The sequence below is a fragment of the Pimephales promelas genome, chromosome 1 (assembly GCF_988280905.1).
Source record: "Pimephales promelas chromosome 1, fPimPro1.hap1.1, whole genome shotgun sequence".
In the NCBI taxonomy this organism is placed as follows: Eukaryota; Metazoa; Chordata; class Actinopteri; order Cypriniformes; family Leuciscidae; genus Pimephales; species Pimephales promelas.
The window spans coordinates 50,018,111-50,044,268 of record NC_142769.1 but is presented as its reverse complement, the minus strand read 5'-3'; the positions used below and the strand labels follow the sequence as shown (position 1 = coordinate 50,044,268).

The 26,158-nt window shown below is 38.9% G+C and overlaps 3 protein-coding genes across 6 annotated transcripts in view; all 3 read left to right on the top strand.

The window, feature by feature from the left end:
• Nucleotides 1-6,783, top strand: part of prkd4 (protein kinase D4) — a 26,369-nt gene extending 19,586 nt beyond the window's left edge. For 2 of the 4 annotated variants that reach the window (XM_039659850.2, XM_089131274.1), the window contains exons 12-18: nucleotides 933-982; nucleotides 1,075-1,254; nucleotides 1,333-1,494; nucleotides 3,461-3,559; nucleotides 3,673-3,940; nucleotides 6,254-6,339; nucleotides 6,493-6,783. In XM_039659850.2, the coding sequence (XP_039515784.2) occupies nucleotides 933-982; nucleotides 1,075-1,254; nucleotides 1,333-1,494; nucleotides 3,461-3,559; nucleotides 3,673-3,940; nucleotides 6,254-6,339; nucleotides 6,493-6,663 (1,016 nt within the window). In that variant the 3' untranslated portion in view covers nucleotides 6,664-6,783. The remainder of the gene's footprint in view (nucleotides 1-932; nucleotides 983-1,074; nucleotides 1,255-1,332; nucleotides 1,495-3,460; nucleotides 3,560-3,672; nucleotides 3,941-6,253; nucleotides 6,340-6,492) is intronic. The other 2 variants (XM_039659851.2, XM_039659852.2) reach the window with 1 other exon arrangement.
• Nucleotides 6,784-7,579: 796 nt separating this feature from the next.
• ccs (copper chaperone for superoxide dismutase) lies at nucleotides 7,580-13,049 on the top strand. The gene is made up of 8 exons (XM_039659153.2): nucleotides 7,580-7,699; nucleotides 8,317-8,389; nucleotides 8,463-8,600; nucleotides 9,016-9,190; nucleotides 9,289-9,349; nucleotides 10,121-10,198; nucleotides 10,395-10,498; nucleotides 12,418-13,049. Exons 1-8 carry the CDS (start codon nucleotides 7,676-7,678, stop codon nucleotides 12,569-12,571), a joined length of 807 nt encoding a protein of 268 aa, XP_039515087.2. The 5' UTR covers nucleotides 7,580-7,675; the 3' UTR covers nucleotides 12,572-13,049.
• Nucleotides 13,050-13,278: 229 nt separating this feature from the next.
• On the top strand, nucleotides 13,279-26,044 carry rbm14b (RNA binding motif protein 14b). The gene is made up of 5 exons (XM_039659152.2): nucleotides 13,279-13,419; nucleotides 14,952-15,304; nucleotides 17,315-18,308; nucleotides 20,661-23,209; nucleotides 25,096-26,044. The coding sequence occupies exons 2-4, from the start codon at nucleotides 14,956-14,958 to the stop codon at nucleotides 20,971-20,973; spliced, it is 1,656 nt and encodes a 551-aa protein (XP_039515086.2). The 5' UTR covers nucleotides 13,279-13,419; nucleotides 14,952-14,955; the 3' UTR covers nucleotides 20,974-23,209; nucleotides 25,096-26,044.
• Nucleotides 26,045-26,158: the final 114 nt, after the last annotated feature.

The following is a 26,158-nucleotide window of genomic DNA, read 5'->3' as shown; positions in this document are numbered from 1 at the left end:
TTCCCGTGATGATGACAGAAGTGTGTGTGTAATGGCGTGTGTATTCATTTATAACGTGATTCATAACGTGAGTCCTGAGTGGCTTTTACACTTCCTTAGCGATGATACAAGCAGTTGAGATTTACTATATAGTATATAGATGTAGATGTGTGTGTGTGTACTGTATGTATGAGGATCAGTGTTGGGTGTAGCTAATTACTAATTACCTTGAAAATGTAAAGTAAGGGATTACTCTTCATTTATCTGTAATTTAATTACAGTTACTTCTGATGTAATTGAGGTAAATACTGTGTAGAGATCAATCCGATCTCACAGCGATTCGTATGATTTTATGAGGTGTCTAAATCGTACGACCGCCCTCGTACAAATTCGTATGAATTATTGTAAAATATGTATGAAAAAAGTGTGAAATGTCATGAGATCAGTGGGTTTAACATCGAAATATATTGTCTGATGTTAAAAAGTATGTTTTTATAATGTAACCTTCTTGGTCAGTTTAAGGATAATTCATGCAATTTTATAGTATTTATTTGAAAGAATTAAAACAGATTCGTGTCTATCCTTGTATTATTCAGCTGGTTGAGATTGATATGGGATTTTGAAAGTAACTAGTAATTAAATACTTTTTAGAGAGAGTCATTAGTACAGTAATCTAATTACACTGCTGAAGAGGTAATTAGTAACTAGTAATTAATTACTTTTTTAGAGTAACTTACCCAACACTGATGAGGATACAGTTAGATAGACATATATACAACTTTTAATATATTGCTACATACATAATATTGATGCACAAACCAACAAAGAACAGTGTTTTCACTAACCAACATCATCAAAGATGCTGAAAAACATTGTTCATGTTGCATTAACTAACAAATGAGACTGTATTGTGAGTGTTTTAGTGTTGTGCGTGTCTATAATGTTTCCTAAAGTGTGTCCCGGTGTCCCGGCAGGTGAAGGAGAGCACGGCGTCGAGACTCAGGTGACGCTCTCAGTTATTTACTGTGAAGATGTTTCCTAAAGCAACACTCGCCGTGTTTCACAGAATAACCCGTGTGTGTGTGTGTGTTGCAGGACATCAGTGAGCTGTATCAGATCTTCTCTGATGAGGTTCTGGGTTCGGGTCAGTTCGGGGTGGTTTACGGAGGCACACACAGGCAGTCGGGACGTCCCGTCGCTGTTAAAGTCATCGATAAAACACGCTTTCCCTCCAAACAGGAGACGCAGACTAAAAACGAGGTTTCGATATTGCAGGTATGTGTTTACACACACAAATCAAACCGATTCTGTTGCTTTTGTTGTTGTTATAACTTGTGTGTGTGTGTGTTTCAGAAATTGTCTCATCCAGGAGTCATTTGTTTGGAAGGCATGTTTGAGACGATGGAGTACACGTTCGTTGTGATGGAGAAGCTCCACAGCGACATGTTAGAGATGATTTTATCTCACGAGAGCGGACGTCTGCCTGAACGCACCGCGCGCTTCCTCGTCACTCAGGTACCCAGTGAAAACACACGACTACACGTTACGTACGCCCATTTTTGGGGGGAACCGATTGCTAAAGTTAGGAATAACTTTTTTCTAACCTTAAAGGAGTAGTTCACTTTTAAAGAAACGTTTGCTGATAATTTAATTTACGAAATTAAGGTTTTTGATGAAAACATTCCAGGATTTTCTCCATATAATGGACTTCAATGGGAACCAAACGGTTCAGGGTCCAAATGACAAACTTGTGCAAACTGCAAACTGTTCAAAGGGCTTTAAACGATTCCAGACGATGAATAAGGGTCTTATCAAGCGAAACGATCGCTCATTTAATAAATAAATAACAAAGTTAAAGTTTTATAAGCTCAAATGCTCGCCTTGCTCTGTTCTGTGATGAGTAGGGTCGGGTATCGAGAATCGAGTATCGATTGGAACCGAGACTAACTTTTCGTTTTTCCCGGAATCGTTCAAAAGTTAAAATTTCGATTCCTAGTTTTGATATTCACAGTCCGCCGAGCGGAACAACACCAACGAAGAAGCATCTACCGGAAGTGTTGGCATAACCACGCGAGTCGAACATGAGTAGCTTACGTCGGCGATCCAAAGTGTGGCTTCACTTTTCTAAAAATAACGAAATCTCGGCAAAATGCAAAATTTGTGACAAAAGGAGTATTTTTACAGAAGGAGTATTTCCTTCAGAAAGACCGTTGGTTAGCAAGGTTAGCTAAACTTTTTTGACCCTGCCTCTTAAAAGAATCGGAATCGAGAATCGTTAGGAACCGGAATCGAAACAAGGAATCGGAATCGGAATCAGAATCGTTCAAATTCAAACGATACCCAACCCTAGTGATGAGCGTTCGTGACTCTCCTGTTCAAACTCGTTTATCAAAATGAACGAATCTTTTTCAGAGTCATTTGGTTCATTCAACGAACAAAACGAACGAATTGACTCGGAAAAAGATTTGTTAATTTTCACGAACGCGCATCACAGAACAGAGCAAGGAGAGCATTTGAGCTTATAAAACTTCAACTTTGTTATTTATTTATTAAATGAGCGATCATTTCGCTTGATAAGACCCTTATTCATCGTCTGGTGTCGTTTAAAGCCCTTTCAACAGTTTGCAGTTTGTACTGAAAGTATCTTTTGGACCTTGAACCGTTTGGTCCCCATTGAAGTCCATTATATGGAGAAAATCCTGGAATGTTTTCATCAAAAACCTTAATTTCTTTTCGACTGAAGAAAGAAAGACATGGACATCTTGGATGACATGGGGGTGAGGAAATTATCAGCAAATTTTTTTGAAAAGTGAACTAATCCTTTAAGAGCTAAAATTTCTACGTTTCCAGGTGGTTGTTTTATTCTCCTCTGCTCAGCACGGCTGCATTTATTTGATGGAAAAATACAGTAAAATATATTAATATTGTGTTAATAAATATTTTCTGTTTCTATGTGAATATTTAATAATATATAATTTATTCCTGTGATCAAAGCTGTATTTTCAGCATCATCACTCCAGTCTTCAGAGTCACATGATCCTTCAGACATCACTCTAATAGGATGATTTGATGATCAAGAAACATTTATGATTATTATCGATGTTGAAAACAGTCGTGCATGAATCACACACTTCTTAACCGTCGGGTTAGTTTTGACTAAAAAAATAATACAAAAGTACAAAAACTTTGGATATGTGTTAAGACTGACAAAATACTCTTATTTTTTCAGATTTCTAAAAATAAATATGACCATTTATTTTAAATTGTGACACATTTTGTTTTCAGCAGTCATCAAAATAAATGTATTTAAATCAATCAAAGTCAATGGAGTTCATCCTGGTTCTTCTCATATTATACTGTATGTTCTTATAGATTTCATAAAATGATGTATTCAAAGAAAATTTGAGACTAAAGAAGTGTTGTTCTGCCCTCATGCACAAGCGCTGTCTCTCCTCTCTGACCTGTGTATGTGTTGCTGAAGGTTTTGGAGGCTCTGAGGTACCTGCACCTGAGGCACATCGCACACTGCGACCTGAAACCAGAAAATGTGCTTCTGGCGTCACCCGAACCGTTTCCTCAGGTCTGAAAATTCAGTTATTTTGAGTAAAGTCTAGAATTGCATGTGTCGCATATAAAGAATAACAAGCATTTGCTCTTCGGAAGTCTCGAATGTGATGACGGTCTCTGTTTCAGGTCAAACTGTGTGACTTTGGTTTCGCTCGCATCATCGGAGAGAAGTCGTTCCGGCGCTCGGTGGTCGGGACCCCTGCGTATCTGGCGCCCGAGGTCATCAGGAGTCACGGCTACAACCGCTCTCTGGACATGTGGGCCGTGGGGGTGATCCTGTACGTCAGTCTGAGCGGGACGTTCCCTTTCAACGAGGACGAGGACATCAATCAGCAGATCACGAACGCCTCGTTCATGTATCCGCGGCAGCCGTGGTCCCTCATCTCGCTGGAGGGTGAGACGGACGAATGATGCTTTACAGGGAGACTTCACCAACACTTCTGTTATCGATTCAATTCAGAAAGCTTTATTGGCATGACAAAAAATACATTTTGTCTTGCCAAAGCATCAAAACGACATAGAAAAGGATTTAGAACATTTAGTACACAAAATAATAATACTGATAGCATAAAACAATAATAATAAAATAAACTAAGATTGATAAATAAAATAAGGATTTGATGTGACCAGATGTTTTCAAATTTAGCTACATATATTTGAGCTATTTTTGATCTATATTTGATCTAGTTTTGAGCTATATTTGATCTATATTTGAGCTATAAATGAACTATATTTAATCTATATTTGAGCTATAATTTATTTATATTTGATCTATATATGAGCTATATTTGATCTATATATGAGCTATATTTAATCTTTATTTGAGCTATAATTGATTTATATTTGATCTATATTTGAGCTATATTTGATTTATATTTGAGCTATATTTGAGCTATAATTGATTTATATTTGATCTATATATGAGCTATATTTAATCTATATTTGAGCTATAATTGATTTATATTTGATCTATATATGAGCTATATTTAATCTATATTTGAGCTATAATTGATTTATATTTGATCTATATATGAGCTATATTTGATCTATATTTGAACTATATTTGATTTATATTTGATCTATATATGAGCTATATTTGATCTATATTTGAGCTATAATTGATTTATATTTGATCTATATATGAGCTATATTTGATCTATATTTGAGCTATATTTGAGCTATATTTGAGCCATAATTGATTTATATTTGATCTATATATGAGCTATATTTGATCAATATTTGAGCTATAATTGATTTATATTTGATCTATATATAAGCTATATTTGATCTATATTTGAGCTATATTTGAGCTATATTTGAGCCATAATTGATTTATATTTGATCTATATATGAGCTATATTTGATCTTTATTTCAGCTATATTTGATCTATATTTCAGCTATTTTTCAGCTTTATTTGATCTATATTTCAGCTATATTTGATCTATATTTCAGCTATTTTTCAGCTTTATTTGATCTATATTTCAGCTATATTTGATCTATATTTCAGCTATATTTGAGCTATATTTGATTTATATTTGAGCTATATTTGAGCTATAATTGATTTATATTTGATCTATATTTGATGTATTTTTGATCTATTTTTCAGCTTTATTTGATCTATATTTCAGCTATATTTGTCTATATATGAGCTATATTTGATCTATATTTGAGCTATAATTGAACTATATTTCAGCTAAAGTTGAGCTATATTTCAGCTAAAGTTGATCTATATTTGAGCTATATTTGATCTATATTTGAGCTATATCAGAGTTTTTGGGTTGGATTACAGGTGTTAAATTGGGGAAATATGTTATTAGTTTTGTGGTCTCTGATCTGGTTATCACTTACTTACTCTCATGTATTATGTGCTGTCAAATCGATTAATCGTAATTAATCGCAGCATAAAAGTTTTTTACATTACGTTTCATACATTTTTTTTTCTTTAAGACTGTTCATAGCTTTTTTAAAGTTTGATACCGCGAAAGTTTGATACCGCGAAAAGTACGACTGACTGCCCCTGACTAACTGTACGAGAACTTTAAACAGTCTTAACATAATGGCTGTTTTTTGTTTTCACACATTACACATTACTTGTGTTATTGCTAACGTTACTCGTGTGATATTCCTTAACTATATCATATGATATAAATATGAGAGAAAAACACAGGCATTTTTGCCCTGATATCTCAATTTTAGGGTCATTATAGGCATATCTATACACCGAGTGGTTGCTCTGCTTCATGTTTGTCACCAATCAACAATATGAAATGTAAGATGTGTATTATATCTACAAACTTTTATTTTAGATGGGATTAATCGCAAACAATCGGTTTAACAGCACTATTATATTTTGTAATACATATGATTTTCATTATTTCTCCGACCAGTTGACGCCAATCTGTCTTCCATGATTTGGACGTTAAATACCTCGCTCTATTTTTTAACACTGTATTAATACAATTAATATTAAAATAAACAGTGCATAGTTTAGAGGTGATCTCCATGAAATCCACTCAAAATACAAAATATTAAAGTATAAATATTATTATAACAAAATATAGGAAGCTACACTCATTTATTTTTTAACAAATAGTCACTCTTATTGTCTTCAGTGTCTTCTGTTTGAGTCAAGTGTGAGACATACATGAGGGGTTAATTTCCTTCTTTCTGTAAATCTCTCTCTCTCTCTCTCTCTCTCTCTCTCAGCGGTGAATCTGATCAATAACCTGCTGCAGGTGGTGGTGAGACGCAGGTTCAGCGTTGGCAAAGCCATGGGTCATCCCTGGTTTCAGGTCTGGTGACTTTCCCAAACAATCAACCAAATCCAATGATATTTTCCTGGCATGTTTAATTTGCTAAAACAGCTGAAGTCAGATTCAGAGCATGAATAGATGGACAGATGAACGCAGGATCATGTATGCACATGTTGTCCGTGTGTCCCGCAGAACTTCCAGATGTGGTGTGACCTGCGCGGGTTCGAGCAGGGGATTGGGTATCGCTATCTCACTCACGAGGCGGATGACGAGCACTGGAGATCCTACGCCCTGGAGAAAGGCCTCAGTTTCCCAGAACATTTAACAACAGCAGCAAATGAAGAACAGAAAACAGACGTGTAGATTTTATATGAATATAACTGTGAATATTGTATTATATGAACAACTCTGTGAATCTACTGTGGTGTACATCCAATTATTTTGGTATTTGAGATATTTTTCAATAAAATGAGAAAATACTAACTTGAGGTTTGTTTCTGATCTCGTATACTGTAAGTATCATGCTGATGATTTGCACACAACACACATCCTGAAAATCATTCAATTAGAATAAATTAAAACACTTCTGGTGCAGAGCCACGGACACATCATTGTATTCTTTATGATTCTTTAGCTTGGTCATCTTTAAATCAAAGGAGAAAACTACACATGCACTTATTTATTGCAAAAGCACTTTTAGGTAAGTTACCTTCCTACATTATCAAATCTTTTAATTTATCACACAAATACCTACCAAACTAGGTCTGGCTCTCATCTCCGGCTAAAAGTCCCAAGGGTTCTGTCAGAATTTTGTAAAAGTGCTTTTTCTTTTTACGCCCCTCGGAGTTGGAATGATTTACAAAATGTATTGAATCTGGATGCACTCCCAACTCTGACCTCCTTTAAACGTCTCTTGCCCAATGTTTTAAAGGACAATTGCAATTGTTTTTCTTAACTCGTCTTTATCCATGTTGTTTGTGATGTGTAAATTGTGGTATTTTATTCTGTGATTCATGTGTATGAAACTTCTTGTGCTGCCGTCTTGACCAGGTCTCTCTGGAAGAAGAGATAGTAATATCTCAATGTGACTTTCCTGGTTAAAAATAAAGGAAATAATGATTTATTTCTGGCTCCAACCATCATAACAAAAATAATTCTAAGAATGCTAAAGTTTTTGGTTAGTTTGGTTATTTTTATTCGATTAAATGTTTGTTTATTCAAAGTTAAACTAAAATTATTAGAGCCTCTCCTGCATGTTCATCTGGGACTCTTATTGTGTTTAGGCATTTTGTGTTTCCTTAATAGGACTTTTATTTTAATACGTTTTCTGAACGCGGAAGTTCCGCATACGTCATTATCAGCGTGCGAAACAGAGATGGACTCAAACAGAACAGCAAAGGTGAGAGTAATGACTTAAAGATTAATTATTTTGAAAATAAATACTGTAATCACACTTATTTAGGGCTTTAATTACATTTATTAAATATAAAGTTGTGTTACATTGAAATTGTTTGAAAAATAAGAATATGAGCAGGCCAACTGTATAATAACATCTGTCTTTCAAGTCAAATTTAAGTTCATATTAATGATTTTATCAGTTTCCATAACGTGTTATCTTTGAGGGCTTGAGCAGTTATTTACCTCTTCTTTTTTATAAGCTGTTGTGGTTTTATTATACTTTATTTTTTATTTAGACTTATGAAACTGCCAAACACCTTCGGGAATGTTATACAGACATAAGTATGATTTTTAATGTCTGACATGACAGTAATCCGTGTAAAATGCTAAACGTCATATACAACTCATCCATGCTTCGTCATTCATGCTATAGTGCTGTCAAAACGATCTAAAAGTTCCAAAGTTTGTTTAAATAGCGTGTTTAATGATGAATTGTGATTTGACAGCACTAATAAATATGTATATATATATATATATGTGTGTGTGTGTGTGTGTGTGTGTGTGTGTAATATACTGTATATAAATATAGATATCCACATTAATTTCCTTTTTGCACAGCTTGAGTTTGCGGTGCAGATGTCATGTGACCGCTGTGTTAATGCAGTAAAGGGCGTTTTGGAGAAAGAACCAGGTGAGTCGAGCACAACATGAAACACTTTTCTGTGTCGTGAGCTATTATCTCATTCATATGTGTGTGTGTTTAGGAGTGCAGTCGGTGCAGGTAAACCTGGGTAAGGAGGAGGTTCTGGTTGAAACGGCGCTGACGTCTTCACAGGTCCAGACTCTGATAGAGAGCACAGGCAGACGGGCGGTGCTGAAGGGAATGGGCGGCTCAGAATCAGGTGTGAACCCAACACTGCTAGTGTCAAACCACAGACTGTAAAAACATATGGACGTAGTGTCCGTGACGTCACTCTTGGCTGAGTGTCACTCCTGGGTAAACGAAAATAGGCAAAACGTATTTGCTGAGGTGACGCTAACAGACAGCAGACGAACGGCTAGTAGTGACATCAGTGGCTCCACATGTCACTCAAGTAGCCACGCCCCTAATTATGCAGAACTTTAAGGCTTAATATAATTTAAATGGATGAGTTATAAAAAATTCACCCCCGCACAGTTCTCTTAAAGAGCAAAATTAGCTATATAGACCCTCTACTAATATTATCTTTATCTGTTCTACTTCCGTCATGGCTGTAAAGTTCTTCATTAAGTTAGTGAATTTGTTTAAGCAGAGATCGCTGTGTGTGTTGTTGTCAGACCTGGGCGCTGCCGTGGCGATGGTCCAGGGGGCGGGGCTTGTGCAGGGCGTGGTCCGGTTCCTGCAGTTGTCACAGGAACGCTGTTTGATCGACGGGACGATTGACGGGCTGCAGCCAGGAGCGCACGGCCTGCACGTGCACGAGCTCGGCGACCTCACACAGGACTGCAGGAGGTATCACGACCCTTGACCTTTCACCTTTAGCTCACACGGCAGTCTGCGTTGGTTACGATGGGTTAATGATGATTATATGTGTGCTGTGTGTCCTTCAGCTGTGGAGATCACTTCAATCCATTCGGGAAACCCCACGGAGCTCCTCAGGATGCAGACAGGGTACATGTACTTCATATCAGCTTCTGGACACACACACACACACACACACACACACGCGCGCGCCTTAAAGCCCTGCATATTTCTAATGTACTCACATTATTGAACACAGATTCTACACTTGTTCACACCTCATGCAAACCTTATAGTTAATGAATGTTGTTTTTTTATTCTTTTTTAATAAACCATATCAGTTATGAAGTTGACAACTAGCCCCGGTGTATTCTGTATACAGTATCTAAGTGTTTTACAGTGTTTAAAATGTCCTAAAACTATGGCAATACTGTAGTAGAAGCAGCAAATGATTTATTATATGCAATTTATTAATAAGTAATGTGTTTTTAATGACTTTATTTATATATTTAAATATTTAGCTATGGTAATTCTGTGTAGAAAAAGTATTAATAAAAAATTGATGCGTAATGCTTAAAAAATTCTGAATGTTTATAATATTTATAATTAAAATAATTTTATTTAAATCAATTTATAAATAAGTATAAATATACATATATAAATATATTATACTTATTTATAAAAATATAATTTATTTATTTTTAAATAGTATTATATATGTTATTTTTGTATTATATAATGTATATTTTTATTATATTATACATTTAATTTGGTTATGTATTATTAACAAATGTACTATATATTTTTAATGTTTTTAATACATTTTTTTATTATTATTATTATATATTGTCATTGTTTTATTTGTATATTTACATTGACTCTAGGTGTGTGTTTAACGCTGTGACTGTGTGTGTGCTCCAGCACGTGGGCGATCTGGGAAACGTGACGGCAGGTCCCGACGGAAGAGCTTCGTTCCGGCTAGAAGACTCTCAGATAAAGGTAACACAGCTGCGGTCTCAGATGTGTGTGTTCACGAACCCGAGGCAGATCATCTAAAGTCTCTGGTATTGTTAATTACACTGACCTTCACATCTCCTCTCTAACTCTTTTATCATTCAGTGTAAATGAAAATGCTCTGATTTACCAAAGCGTTTGGTGCGTGTTCATGCTGTGATGATGTCACTCTGTTGGGCAGGTGTGGGACGTGATTGGCCGATCTCTGGTGGTGGATTCTGGGGAGGATGATCTGGGCCGTGGGAATCACCCGCTGTCCAAAATAACAGGAAACTCAGGAGACAGGTCAGTTTTAATTGTGTAGCACTTTTCACAACAGAGCAGTGTCAGACACAATCATGCTGTGCTTTACGGTCGTGTTTCTGGATATATGGATCTACTTCTATATACAACTTCATAAATAGAGCTGGGCGAGTTTTGCGATGATACAAACCATCAAACTGTTGAGATTTGCTATATATAATCACTCTAGTGTACTGGATGTATGTGGATAAAGTTGAGTATACTCATGTCGTAGGAAACCTGCTACATTGCATTTGATTGACATGATTTTATTACTTTATTATAGATTTTATTATATGGACTGACTTATTATATAATGTCTAGCTCTTAACTGTCAGACTAATGTAACTAATGTTGGGTTCTTGTGTCTGCTGACTTATCCAAAGAAAAAAATGATGACAGAGATTTAAAATAAAGATGAAACGCTTCTTCTAATGTATAATGAGCTGATTTAAAGTTCACCCAAATATGTAAATTCTGTATTATTTACTCGCTCTCTCGTTGTTCCAATCCTGTGTGAGTTTCTGAACACAAACAATTTTCCCGTGACATTTGCTTGTTGAAACTCTTCAAAAATAAACTTTATTTTTGATCTTTTTCAACTTTGAATCTAATACTACACATATTTAACTATTCAAAATGTGTATTGGTCAATCTCAGGCAACTTTATTTATTTTTTACAAGGTTTAAGCAGAATATGGAAGCATGTTTTCTCAATCCGGTTACCAAAAATCATGTGTCATTTAAAAAGCAAGTTTAGAAGCATGTCAATTAATTCCTTTGTTTTCCCCACAAGAAAGTGTTTATTTTAAAGAAACTGTTGGTTATATTTTCAAAAAATTGATATTTGTGCCAATAAAATCACTATTAAAAACATTGATATGAAAAACACAAAGGCATTTTTTCATTTTAAAGACGACCGAAGCCTCAAGCTTATAATTTTTTTTAGAATTAATTCATTAAATAATTGTATAAATTATGGGCCAAAGAAAAATGATAAAAATAGTGGTTTCATTTTATTTTTTTTAGAAAAAGAAACAAATAGTAACAGGACTGAAGGTAACAGGATTGAGTTTTTAAGGAAAAAAGCATATATCAAATATATGGCCACATAGCATTGATGCTAATAGCGTGAGGACACTGAGCCATTTCTAGTGCCTTACCAAAAGTTAATATTTTTAAAATAAAACAATTAAATCTAAGAAAACGTTTAGATAACAGGACTGTATGTTGAGATTGACCTTCTCATTCATTGTTACAATTTCATCAAATATACAGAAACAAAAATGAGAGGAGTGACTTATAGTCACCCCATTGCCTTCAGAAGATCCAGATGATGAAACTTCCTGTTGAAAATGTGTCTTGAGTAATATTCCACGTTATTCAGCGGGGGGATGGAATAGTGTAACAGGACTGAGTGAAAACCTGAGGACATGACTAAAATGTGTATTTTATCAAAAATATTAGATCAAATGTTTTTTTATTTTTTTATTTTAAAGCATTTTGGATATAAAGTCACACAACAATGCAAGAAAAATCAGATTTCTGAAGGATTTTAATCATAATGTTTCATGGTAAAGTTATAAGAGATAGAGAGTTGGGACATTAAGAAAATGCTGTTTTTTAGTGTTCTGTGTCGTTTTTGTTAATGTTTTTAATTATACGTTTTAAATTTGTAGTTAGCTAAATGTGCATGACATTTTGCTTAATAATAAAATGTATTTTAGAGATAATTTTCATGCAATTTTATACATATAAGGTCCTGGGGACAGAAATGTCCCCCATTCGGTGGAATGGCTCTCGTGTTAAACTATCTAGGTATTTACTGTGCGGAGCTAATGTGCTTGTGTTTCATGTTCTTCAGTGGACTGTGTGTGTGTGTGTGTGTTTGCTTAATGTCCGCTTTCTCTCTCCGGTCTCAGGCTGGCGTGTGGAATCATCGCTCGATCGGCCGGCTTGTTTCAGAACCCGAAACAGATTTGTGCCTGTGATGGTGTGACCCTGTGGGAGGAGAGAGATCGGCCCATCGCTGGGACAGGACGCAGAGTCACTGACACGCCGGCAGCTCATCTGTAGTGGGTCGAGCACGCCACCTTCACACACACACAGACAGATGGACATCACACACAGATGTATGGAAGGAACGAGACCAAACACAGAAATCAAACCATGGATGTATAGCTGTATTTCATAGTTACAATTCAATCCGTTATGCTTTAGTTTGTCTGATTTTACACACAACTTCAAAATCAAAGTTTAAACAAATATTTTTATACAATGAGTGATTAAAAAAAACTTAAATGTGTTTCAATGGGGCGATTTGTAAGCATTTTCAAAAAGTCTAATCTAATCACTTTAAAATGAATTTCCCATTGGCTAACTGACCGCAAGTGTCTTAATTTATTAATTGTTGTATTGTTTGTAATGTTTTTTTGTTTACTATTGTTGTACAGATAAAGCACGTTTAATAATGTTCCCACTAACAAAAATGGACAAAGGTGCTGTGATTATTTTTTTATTTTACATATTTGATCCCAATAAAAAAGCCAGCGTCTGTTTTGCCCAAAAATCATTTATTTATTGTGGTATGCAAAATTGTTATTAATTAAAAAAGCAAAACAATACAAAGTTGCTTACCATGCATGCATATATCAGGTTCAGAGAGTTTAACAAAACAAACATGTGGTTTATATGGTGCAGTTAAAGTACTATTTGCAAGGTCTCTGCTTGCTGTGAGTTAAGTTTTGTTAAATTCCTGTAACATAAAAATGATGCATCGTGTGCATGCAATGGAGATGCACGCAGAGTGTGTGTGTGTGTGTGTGTGCGCATCAGCACGCGCTCACTCAGTCCTCTGCTGAAGAATGAGAGCGTTTCTAAAGAACGGAAGTGGACCGACCATTTTGAAACCCCGCACCGCTTAGGTAAGATGGAAGATTTTTTCCTCTCTATATTTGTTTATGTTTAAAGCAATTCCATAATTCATCATATAGAACCAATAGGTAATGATTGCCAATGAAACGCGGAATGATGTATCCGAGCTCGCGGTGTGATTTATAGACAAACGCGAAGGGGTTTGTGGGGCGCGGGACACTCCAAAAAAAAAATCCTCCCAAAATGAGTCATCTAGAGAGATTTATTTTTGGAAAGAATGAATAGAATAATGCACTTATTTACAATAAAATCTAAAACGATGTAGATGCAACATTCGCGGTGTTGATGACGGAAGAGATTGCGAGTGTTTTGTAAACATCTGGTGTCAGAAATGTTATATTCAGTAAATCAGTCGACACGCGCGACTCGTGTTGTTGACGCCAGAACGGCGAGTCAGCGTTTCTCACTCTTTTATACATTTATAAAAGGGTTTGAAGGATGTGTCAGGGTTAGAAGAAAACAATTATCCTTTAGTGTGATGTTTGTGTGTGTTTGTTCCGTGAGCTGTTGGATTGAGGAAGTCAGTCAATGTGTTTACTCTGCGTCATCAGATTACGGTGGCTTTGTGACTGCAACAAATTATTTTCATTAAATGCTGAATAAATCGATATATTTCGTATGTGTGCTGAATAATGTTATGTTGTTAATGTGTTAGTATTTGATATGTATTTTTAAAGACATTGTTGTGACAAAAACATGGCCATCAGGACTTCAGTCACGTCAAACAACAGAATTAACACATTATGTTGTTTTGTTTTCACTAAAGACTAAGCGTTATGGCACTATTAACGTTATTCCCTCTCACCACCTGTATAAATACATGGTTTTTCCCAATTAGTGGGAAATAATACTAACAATAAGGTACAAAACGATACTGTTGTTGTTTTGGGGGCATGTCTGAAAACCATGGGATTACCACAATATATCGCTATTGGCTAAATGTCCATTTTTAATGTTATCGTCATTGGCCCGATAAGAGAATTTGCCCGATTATCTTAAACCGATAAAAAATGTATTATTTCCATCAGCTGAGACACTTCGGCTGTTCACCATTATGTTTTTGAATTGCATGAAATATGATTGGAATCGCTTCAAATAGGACTTAAACTTAACTTAGCAAGTCTGTCATATAGCCTAGGCTACGTAAGACAACATCATTATAATTGTGTGCTTGGGACATGGATTTAAAGGTAAGTGTTTTTTGTAATCAGGCTCTCAAAAATGTTATACAATTTACGTAGTTGGCCAATATATCAGTTATCGGTTGGCAAATTTAAAGAATTGTCGGTTATCTAATTTTCATCCATAATTACCACCGTGGTGTATGAAGCACTTGAGTACGATAATCATTCACGATCACAAATATCATGGTATTTATTTCAGAGTACTATAAGACCATGGATGGAATAATTATTAATATCTGATGTCGTCACTGTCCCATTTTGTAAGGGAATAATTAACCCTCACTTTTAAAAATTGTACTTACACATGCTTTTATGTTCTTGTCTTTTACTAAATACAGCACAATGGATAAGGGCCACACGGTTAAGCTCTTCGTCGGGAATCTGGCCCTGGATACCACGCAAGAAGAACTGTCAGCCATCTTTGAGTCATACGGCCAGGTTGTTAGCTGTAGCGTTCTGAGGCAGTTTGCTTTCGTACACCTACAAGGGGAGGGCGCTGCTGAACGTGCCATTCGGGAGCTCAATGGCCGAGAGTTTAAAGGCCGTAACCTCGTGGTCGAGGAGTCCCGAGGACGCCCACTCCACTCAACGAAGGTGTTTGTGGGTAATCTGAGTAGTATGTGCACCACAGAAGACCTCCAAGAGCTGTTTCAGACCTTTGGGAAAGTTTTGGAGTGTGATAAGGTGAAAGGTAAGAGAGTAGTCGACCCCGACCCCCAACCCTGCTCATGGAGGGCTACTATCCTTCAGAGTTCAGCTATAACCCTAAGCAAACACACTTGATGTGCTCAGGACTATTTCACACTGTCCATATCCAATTATTTGTGTATGCGTTTGGAATCTGATCTTAAATTATAGATGTCCACATTGTGTATCGCAACTGTTCAGATCCGGATTTGTGTTTCACTTTCGTTTTCCGGAATCAGCATTGTTTTCTATGGCAGTGACGTTGTGTTGGTAGACAACAACAAACGCAACATTGTTGTCTCATTTAAAGGGTTAGTTCACCCAACAATGAAAATTCTGTCAGTATTTACTCACCCTCATGTTGTTCCAACCCCGTAAGACCTTCGTTCATCTTCGCAACACAAATTAAGATATTTAAGATATTAAGATCGCTCCTGCATACTAGTCCATAGGCTTCTTGAGGGAATGACTCTTGCTGGCATCGAAAAGTCATTAAAGACATCGTTAAAAAAGTCCAAGTGACTACAGGGGCTCAATTTTAACTTTATCAAACAAAGAGAACACTTTTTGTGCGCAAAAACAAACAAAAATAACGTCTTTACTTCAACTATTCACTTCCTTCTCCATGGGCCTGTAGTCAGTTAACGTAGTGTGATTGCGTAAAGCTACGTCACACGTAGGCTCACTATTGGCCGACGCTGGTCATGTGTGTGATGCGTGTGACGTACAATAACAGAAGCTTACGCTATTAAACTAGTAACCTGACTCGCGCAGAGGGAGAAATAAACCAATAGTTGAAATAAAGTCGTGATTTTTGTTGTTTTTTTGTGCACAAAAGTGTTCTCGTCGTTTGATAAAGTTAAAATTAAGCCCCTGTAGTCACTTGGACTATTTTAACGATGTCTTTAATGACATTTTTCGATGCCAGTCATTCCCTCAAGAAGCCTATGGACTGTATGCAGGAGCGATCTTAATATCTTAAATATCTTAATTTGTGTTTTGCGAAGATGAACGAAGGTCTTACGGGGTTGGAACAACATGAGGGTGAGTAAATACTGACAGAATTTTCATTTTTGGGTGAACTAACCCTTTAAATCTTACAACATGGAAATGTGTTGCTGTGCACTGGACTATGCGTCTTCTAAGGCTTCTTCCGCGCTGTCGTCTCCGTTATATTGACATTTTCTGCTCGTCTGGCACTTTGCAACAACACAGCATTGTTTTGGCAGCGACTTTCAGGATGTTTCCTATAACAACGTCTGACATTTACGTTTTACGTGGCGTGAGTAGGGTTGGGTATCGTTTGAATTTGAACGATTCTGATTCTGATTCCGATTCCTTGTTTCGATTCCGGTTCCTAACGGTTCTCGATTCTGATTCTTTTAAGAGGCAGGGTCAAAAAAGTTTAGCTAACCTTGCTAACCAACGGCCTTTCTGAAGGAAATAATCCTTTCTGAAGGAAATACTCCTTTTGTCACAAATTTTGCATTTTGCCGAGATTTCGTTATTTTTAGAAAAGTGAAGCCACACTTTGGATCGCTGACGTAAGCTATTCATGTTCGACTCGCGCGGTTATGCCAACACTTCCGGTAGACGCTTCTTCTTTGGTGTTGTTCAGCGTTTTCTCCTTCCGCTCGGCGGACTGTGAATATCGAAACTAGGAATCGAAATTTTAACTTTTGAACGATTCCGGGAAAAACGAAAAGTTAGTCTCGGTTCCAATCAATACTCGATTCTCGATACCCAACCCTAGGCGTGAGTCTCACATAAACCACACGAAATCCGATCAGAGCGGTCAGACTGAAATGGATTTCCAGAAATGCGATTTGAATAGAATTTCGAACCATATAGTTGTAGCTTGAAACAGATTTGTAGAAATCGCCATTCATGTGAAAGCTAATTCTGATCAGATATGCACAAAAATCAGGTATCTCTTCAGGAGCTGGGTTGGCTTCCCCTGATTTAAAGTGTGGGTAATCCTGAATAATAACACTCCTGTCTTTTCCTTTATTAGGCTATGCTTTTGTACACATGGAGAACAAGGAAGATGCGCTGCAGGCTATTGAGGCCTTGCACGGGACCTCTTTCAAAGGACGACCACTATCCGTGGAGCTGTCCAAAGTTCAGCCAAGCAAACAGGCACCAACTGGGAAAATCCCATGTGTGAGCTGCGGAAAACAGGGTCACTATGCAGGTGAATGCCCCGCTGGAAAGCCCACCCTGGAGCAGTACCAGAGCCAAGCGGCCGTGTTAGCAGCCGCAGCTGCCGCCGCCGCCGGCCTCCCGCTACAGGTTCAGCAGAGCGTCCACAATTCGGTATACAACACCTCAACTTTTGACCCCACCTATGCTGCTTTGACTGGACTTACAGCTGCTGGTGCAAGAGCCGAAGGTGGAACCGCGGTGGCACCAGCCGTCTACGGAGCGCTAGCTAGTCAAGTGTACGGTACAGTGGCCAATCAGCTCTACGGTGGGACAGTTGCAAATCAGGCACTCAACAACAGTGCTGCCGCTGCTGCCGCACAGATGTATGGCTCCGTTAACCCAGCTTTCTATGGGCAGATGACGAGTGGCGCAGTGGCAGCCGCCGCAGCAGCCGCCGCCGCATACGGTCAACAGGTTTACACGCCCGCCATGGCAAATCAAGTGTTTCTAACCGCAGCACCGAGCATGGAGGTACCAGGAGGTAACCCAGCTTATACGGTAGCACCGGCTCTCTACAGCACGTCCCCGGCTTACGGGGCTCTTGGGGCAGCTGACACGGCAGCTTTCTTCGAGGCAGCAAGGGCACACTACTTTGCACAAGGACAGCAAGTGCTAGCTGAACAGCAACAGGCTAGCTCAAAGTCTGGCGAGAGGGACCGGAGTCCACTAAGAAGATCTGCCCCGCTTCTGCCTGACCCTGTTATGAAACCATTTATGTACCAGAGGGCCAAGCGCAGAGCCTTGTTGCCCACACCTGCAGGTCGAGAGGAAGCCGCCGCACAGGAGGACGACCCTATAGCCAGGTGAGCTGATTTCAATTAAAGACGCATAAGCCGCGTTTCCACCGAAATTATCTGGAAACATTTTTCCCAGGAACTTTTTTTTTTTCCGGTCCGTGTCCACCGCAGTCTAGAGTACCGTAAAGATTAGGCAAATTAGTCTGGTGACGTAGGACTGCACGCTAGAGCCCGACCGATAAAGGATTTTGAAGGCCGATACCGATACAAATATTTTTGGGTTTTAAAATCCGATATGTCGGCCGATATTTTATTTTATTTTTTAAAATATTGCTGGATTTCACACACGTGTAAAAGAAACGCTAACTTTTCTGCACAAGATACGTTTGATACTTTTTCTCTATGTCTAAATGTTCACTTTTTACAATGCAGGGACTGTACCTAGAGATATGCTAGTTATAAATACAGTAATCATTACTTTATTTAGGCAGAAAAAGTTCATTGTGGTTCCAAGCTCATTAATGTTAACGTTAGCGGTCTTCCACTGATGATAGTGGCATTAGCTAGCTTTGTGGTTAGCTACTCTATGATGAGCCATAATTTAGCAATAGATAACATCATACTGCAAATTGTAAAACATACATTTTCAATATAACAGGCCAAGGAGAGAAGATTGAAGCGTGTTTCGTCCATTTTTATTTTATTTTTTAAATATTCATTTATCTGCCATTATAACTGCCGATACCGATATTATGGAAAATGCCTAATATCGGCCGATAATATCGGTCTGGCTCTACTGCACGCTACTTTGCAGTTCCCGCTCTGATTTAAAGTCCCCGTGAACCGGAAGTTGCAAACGATTTTTCTCCAGTGCTGTGACGTATTTCCAAGTGAAACGGAATATTGAACAGAGGGCAGGGTTTTACTCTAGCGCTCCTCCTCTCCATCTCTCGCTCATAGCAAACTAACGGTTTGAGGGGAGTGGTTAAGCGTTTCCCCACCCAAGTTGTGAAACCTACGTCATCAGAAAACGAAACCGTTCCAGACCGGAAGTAACTTTTCAGATTTTGATTAAAGATTACCAAGGTAAAACATTTTTTTAATATATTTTTACTTGCACGGATTAATTGTTCACCACAAGACTAGTAATATGCGCTAACAAAGTAAATAGGTTCAATTTTGATTTCACGGGGACTTTAAAGCTCAATAAAGCCCGAACTTAGTAAAGTCATCGGTCGTGTTTTTTAAACTCCATTGTTCATTCGAGTGGCAAACAACTATTCCTGCACGCACCGCAACAGATAAAAGTGGTACACCAATCCAAATGCGTCATGTTCAGTGCTCAAGTCCCACCCCTGAAGGCATGGGCGTCAGTTTGGTTTGAAATGTGCTGGGGACAGAGACGCATTCGGAAGGGCATTTTCAAAAGTGCTGGGTACAATGACGCATTCATTCTTTTTTTCTCTTTCGAGTAGGTCATGTTTTGAAAGACGATGTCCTGTAGCTTCCTGATATACATACATAAAAATCAGCACAATGTCCGAGTATAGTGAGTATATAGTGTATAAACGCCCTTCATTGAATGTCTACAGTGATGGTCCAGAGGTAGAATTTTTGCCTAGCGTGTCGGGACTCGGGGGTTTCGAGGTTCTAATCCGCACTCGAATAGTTTTTTTTCCCACATCAAAACCAATAATGTTTATCAGTGGTTGAATTGATATAATGTTTATCAGTGGTTGTATATGTTTTGATGAGGGGAAAAAAATATACGAGAGCGGATTAGAACCCATGAGAAAAAGGGACACGTTTGTGTGCATTTTGATTTGTGATTTCACCAGAACGAATCTCCGCGACGTATTGAAGCGCGTTTCCGAGAGAAGACAACACATTTCAGAGCTAGATCGCCTGTTATTTAACAAACAAATGAAACGAATGCTGTTAACTGCAGATGTTTTATTTGTATTGGTACATCTGTGCCGTGAGATGTTTCAAAAGTGGTGGGGACAAAATCGACCCTGTCAAAAAGTGGTGGGGACATGTCCCACCCGTCCCCCTCCCCCGGAAATGACGCCTATGCCTGAAGGTTCCTGAACTTTAAAAAAAAAGTTATACTTCGCGAGCAGGGAATTTCAGAGCGTGAAATATTTACCCAGAACTTCTTTTAGACCCTTATTCCTAAGGGTACCAGTCCCTAATTCTTGGGGAAAGTTCCTGCGGTGGAAACGCGGTTATAATAAACGATTACATCAAAAGTTGGCTGTTTTAGTTCCGATTTACAGTGGCGGTGATGTGTGTGTGTGTGTTTCTGTGTCTGTCCCTGTCAAATGGTCTATACATTTGTTTGTATATGCATGATTTCTGTCTCTCTCTTCCTGTCTGTGTGGATGTGCATGTGTGTTTTCTCTCCATTTCTCACAGATATTACGCGGAATACTACCAGCAGTACCAGCAGCTGCAGCAATACCAACAATACCAACAATACCAGTACGCGTACCCACCTCCCAACCACCTTGCAGCAATGTCCGCACTGCAGGCTTTGCCCGGTGTCCCGACTCAGCAGGTGGCAACGCTCGAGTCCCTCAGGCCAGTCCTGCCCGCCGCCTCCGTGCCTGCCATCGCAATGGCAACACCTCGCGTGTATGAGCCACCGCCGATACCGCCGTCGCACAAGGAGCCCCTCCTCCGCCGCCCCGAACTCGCCCTACACACCCCTGAAACACCCTTCCGATAGTGTGCTCCACGTCCTCTCTGCCTCTCCTTTCCTTGTGCTGCGTGTGTGTGTGTGTCAGAAAGAAGCCACAGGTGTATGTTTGACGTGTGTGCTTGGGTTTAAGACGGTGGCTGTGTCAGTTTAACTATAGACTGGAGTCTCTAACCTTGGTTCTGATCTCTCACACACACCCAGTGTAGTCAGGGCTTGAAAAGGGAACCCGCATGCTCTCATTCCTGCACACTAAACCAACATAACACATTGTCTGTTCAAAGAAACCTTCAATCTAATAGCCAGTTAGTTTGGAGGGGTAGATTAGGCACTAGCCATGATGCTTTTTAACTTTTATATTAAGTGTTTGTAGCCTATGAATGAATACTGGACTTGATATTTTTAAATATTGCTTGATTTACGATAGTTATACGAACCAGTTTACACACTCGTTTAGTTAAGACGTTAGATTGCAAGAACATTTAAATAAGTTGAATGTATGTTTACTCCAAAGGTGTGTGAAGTGTTGGACCAGGGTTGGAAAAGTATTTCACATGTCTTTGTGTGTTTCTTGTTTTTCTCTGGGACTGGTGTAGCGTGTATGCTTTCCATTGGTTGACACGACAGGAAGGCACATGTGAACAGGGAAGCGACCTCGATCCACACGCACATACATACGCATCCCTTACACCTCTGATGGGAGAATTTAGTGACGACCTTTAACCCCACCCTTCCATCCCTGTCCACCCATCCTGAAAGCTGAAAGACACTGTGACTTCTCTCCCCTCCAACTTTGATGTAGCTACTTCCGTAGAATATGGTGGTGTATGGGCAGCCAATCAGAGGACGGATTAGCTAGTCAGAGCATCTCCATGCTCGACAACTTAACTGCCAAGATGCATTGTAGAATCTGTTTTTGTAAGTGTCTTTTATTATTGCTATCATGTTTTTATAAACAGTGACAAGGGACTCGCGTATCATTTTAAAGAGAAATACTCTGCTTAATTTTTAACTTTTGTTTACAGCTGTAAGAGAGACGAAATGTTCTTTCTTGTGGCTTTTTTCCACAATGATTGTTTATAGCCAAAATTCTCTTTTTTTCTAGAAAAAACGCCAAAATCATGAGTGGCCTACGATTCATATGCCTTAGTAGTGAAATGTATTCAAGTTTGCTATTTTTTTATCTGTAGTCTTAAAATGTGAAACTGGATTAAGGCTACACGAAAGTGCTGTATTTTCTGTGGTGCTGTGATTTGGGATTAAATGAAATTGGGAGATTCCTATCAGTTTCTTTCAGTCTTCCTGCTCATTTCGCTGCTGCAACTCTATAGATGACCCTCACTGCATCTCTCTCCATCTCTCTTTGCATCTGCCTCTCATTTAGTGACAGTATTTCATTTGTTTACCGTACCCCTTGAGGATGCCAGTGTGTGTGTGTGAATGTGATCTTAGAAAACGTTTTGCATTGACATTCATGTTTGTAGTTTACGGTAACTGTTTTTGCCGCAAGTGTTCTCAGAAGAGAAGACTTAAAGATCTGTACAGGATCTTTACTGACTATAACACGCCTTCAAAAAAAAAATAAAGAGCCTGCCTGATCATTTACCGAGGAAACTCGAGAGCTTTTGCTTGGAGCTTTAGCTGTTCTTGCCTTTTGATGTTTCATGATTGTTTTTCCTTTGTGAAACGACCAGACTCGTATGAATCGGAGCCCCGAAAAGAAGCTAAAGGACTAGAGACTGATCCCAATCTCACCCCTGTCACTATGGATGGGGTAAGTCTGGGGGCAACCCCACTCTATACCCCCCCACCCCCAGCTGCACACACCATCCCAAACCCCTTCCCCAGGAGCAGCAAAATCTTCAGCCCAGCTTTTGGTACTTTTTAACCACCCATAGTCCCATGCAGCTTCTTTAACAGGAGTGCGGCACGATGATGACTGTGCTTTCATGACGCCAAGCATACTGTAAAACATGCTCATGTGCGAGTGTCAGGAGGCACCCACACTTTAAAACCATTTTACAATTCCTTTTCTGGTATTTGTACGTAGTTCAAGATAAGGCTTCGCTCGCATCTGCTTCCATTGTGCATGTTTCTTTTTTGATTTCTTGTTTCAACCCCCTCAAAAAAACAAACGCTTTCTGATGTGACTGTTCCAACTTAACTAGGTCCCTAAGGAACTGTGGACACCATACGCAGTGCTGGTTTGGGGGGAAGAAAGTTAGCGTCGCGCAATGAACGAGAAGGTCTCTCTGACTCCATTCAGGTAAACGCACTGCGCCTCGCCCCCTTTCTACCTGTCGTCCTCCCCGATAGCGTTTGCGCCTGACCGTGTATCCGCTGTATTTCTCCTCACCACCCCACCCACCCCTCTTGTAGATTCCTCACCTCTCGTCTCCATTGCTATAGCCAATGGGTTTCTCTAAACACCAGTGTTATACTACTATCTGTCACTGGCAAAAGAGGTGGCGGCGGGGGTGACTATTTGCTGCTTCGGTGGTTAGTGTGTCGGTAATGGCTTGGTGCTCTAACAATTGATCTGTTGGTTGTAGCTTCGGAGAGAATGGGAATAAAAGCAGTTGAATGAATAGAATTATTCGTCAGTGCATTAAACGCTGCTTTAAATTAGTGTGGCTTAAAGGGTTAGTTCACCCAAAAATGAAAATTCTGTCAGTATTTGTTGTTCCAACCCCGTAAGACCTTCGTTTATCTTCGCAAAACACAAATTAAGATATTTAAGATATTAAGATCGTTCCTGCATACTAGTCCATAGGCTTCTTGAGGGAATGACTCTTGCTGGCATCGAAAAGCCATTAAAGACATCGTTAAAATAGTCCAAGTGACTACAGGGGCTCAATTTTAACTTTATCAAACGACGAGAACACTTTTTGTGCACAAAAACAAACAAAAATAACAACTTTATTTCAACTATTCACTTCCTTCTCCATGGGCCTGTAGTCAGTTAACGTAGTGTGATTGCGTAAAGCTACGTCACTCGTAGGCTCACTATTGGCCGACGCTGGTCATGTGTGTGATGCGTGACGTACAATAACAGAAGCTTACTCTATTAAACTAGTAACCTGACTCGCGCAGAGGGAGAAATAAACGAATAGTTGAAATAAAGTCGTTATTTTTTTATTTTTTTTTTGCGCACAGAAGTGTTCTCGTCGTTTGATAAACTTAAGATTGAGCCCCTGTAGTCACTTGGGCTATTTTAACGATGTCTTTAATGACTTTTCGATGCCAGCAAGAGTCATTCCCTCAAGAAGCCTATGGACTAGTATGCAGGAGTGATCTTAATATCTTAAATATCTTAATTTGTGTTGCGAAGATGAACGAAGGTCTTACGGGGTTGGAACAACATGAGGGTGAGTAAATACTGACAGAATTTTCATTTTTGGGTGAACTAACCCTTTAAGTAAGGTTGGCTGATAAAGGTGTGTGACAAAGGTGAATGGCTGTGAGTCATTAAAGGCTTGGCCGATGTGGACCTTGCTCAAGGGTTCCTCCAATATCGTCGACCTCACCATGTGCCTTTTTAAATTTGTTTATTTGATTTAACCCCTGCCCCCCCAGGCTTCCTCTAGTCGTCTCGCCGTTGACGCCCAGCTCACCGCCGCCCTCGCCGCAACCCCAGTGCTAATTGTTACGTTTGTTCGGTGTTAACCACTGCTTGAACGCATCCCCGAAAGCTCTCTGACTAGACACGAAGCACTGGCCAAGATTTTATTCGCAAGACTCTCATTTGGACTCAGTGACACTGGCAACCCTTATCTTCGAGGGCAGTGCTTGACTTTGATAAATTGCTGAGTCAAACCCAGCTAGTCATTCTTACAATAAACCTCTGCCTTTGCCTCCCAGATTGAGTAGGCAAAGTCATCCCAAATGATTAAAAACATGTTAATCTGAAAGCTACATTGTGTTACCTGTTTAAATGAGAGTCTGATATGGTGTTTGTGTTTGAAATAGCTGAATGTACGATAATTAGATTAACGTGTCCTATAAAACGTGTGGATTTAGAATAGATTGGGGAAAACCACTGCTGAACCTGAGCCGCCAGAGGGCTACTTACAGGACCTTTCCTCCAGAGGGAGCATGGTAGTTAAGTTTGGTTTATCTCACTAGAAGGTGCTGTTGTTCTTGATTTTACAGCCACATGAAGTGACGAGTCTTCTTTCCTATACCAAAACATGCCAAGACGTGTAGCATCTTCACATGCATTGCCTCACACATCTGCATTGTTATTTGTGTCTACGGAAGTAAGTCCATAGTGGCTATTTTCCTTTGGGAGGACTAGATTACCTCAATAAGGACTAGATTACCTCAATTTTAGATCTTATTCTGGAGGATGAGGAAATGCCCATTACTTGAAATGAGATATATCTGTTATTCATAGTCTAGAGAGTAACCACGATACTCCCTATGTCAGTGGTATGAAGATATTTGACGTGCAGATATTTGTGGTTGACAGATTTCTGTGATGTCTGTGGCATTCGTTAATGATGACAGGACAGAAGTCTGTGGCAGATAGATACCAATCGGTGTTTGAGAAGAACTTTCCATTCAGGAATATCAAAAGAATCCCTCACCTTTCCAACATACTCTTCCAGCTTAAGTCTCTTTGACTCTTGACTCCACAATTTCCAGGGATAACAGAATGCTCTTTCCGTCTACTTTCTCCCTAGATATCGTCACCCTTTTTGCACAAACTTGGACGATAACAATAACACAACTTCTAGCGTTTGTTTGTGTCCCATTTATTTTTAGAAAGAGCTCCACTCCAGTATTTTCCTTTGTTTTTTCCTTTTTATTTTTAGGGATCTTGTTTTTTATCCCTTTAGAAGGACACCCCTACTGAGTGTAACTCCTGTACTCATTTTTATAACATGTATGAAACGAGAATCATTTCTATTGCAGGTGATAGGATACGAGCTGGTCGTACTGTTTTTATCACCTTCTAATGAATATGTGCATGACTTGTTAATGTGTGTATATTGCAAAAAACCTTGCGACTGGTAAAGTGTACTCTCCTACACCAGCTTCTGCATGACCACTGATTGGCATCGCATGCTTACTGCAATAAACTAGTACTATGACCGCATATCTCATGTTGTGCTCATTTACTTGTCATCATTGTAAAGAATTATTTAATTTTCTTGTTTAGGAAGTACATGATTGCTTTCAAAACAATCTCTTAATGTTATTTTCTGAAGTA

Bases quoted from the DNA above. Each gene is read 5' to 3' on its own strand.
- rbm14b (XM_039659152.2), top strand. From the start codon at position 14,956: ATGGATAAGGGCCACACGGTTAAGCTCTTCGTCGGGAATCTGGCCCTG. The intron at 15,305-17,314 runs GTAAGAGAGTAG...TTCCTTTATTAG, and splicing joins GGAGTGTGATAAGGTGAAAG to GCTATGCTTTTGTACACATG. The intron at 18,309-20,660 runs GTGAGCTGATTT...CATTTCTCACAG, and splicing joins GAGGACGACCCTATAGCCAG to ATATTACGCGGAATACTACC.
- ccs (XM_039659153.2), top strand. From the start codon at position 7,676: ATGGACTCAAACAGAACAGCAAAG. The intron at 7,700-8,316 runs GTGAGAGTAATG...CTTTTTGCACAG, and splicing joins ACTCAAACAGAACAGCAAAG to CTTGAGTTTGCGGTGCAGAT. The intron at 9,191-9,288 runs GTATCACGACCC...TGTGTCCTTCAG, and splicing joins CTCACACAGGACTGCAGGAG to CTGTGGAGATCACTTCAATC.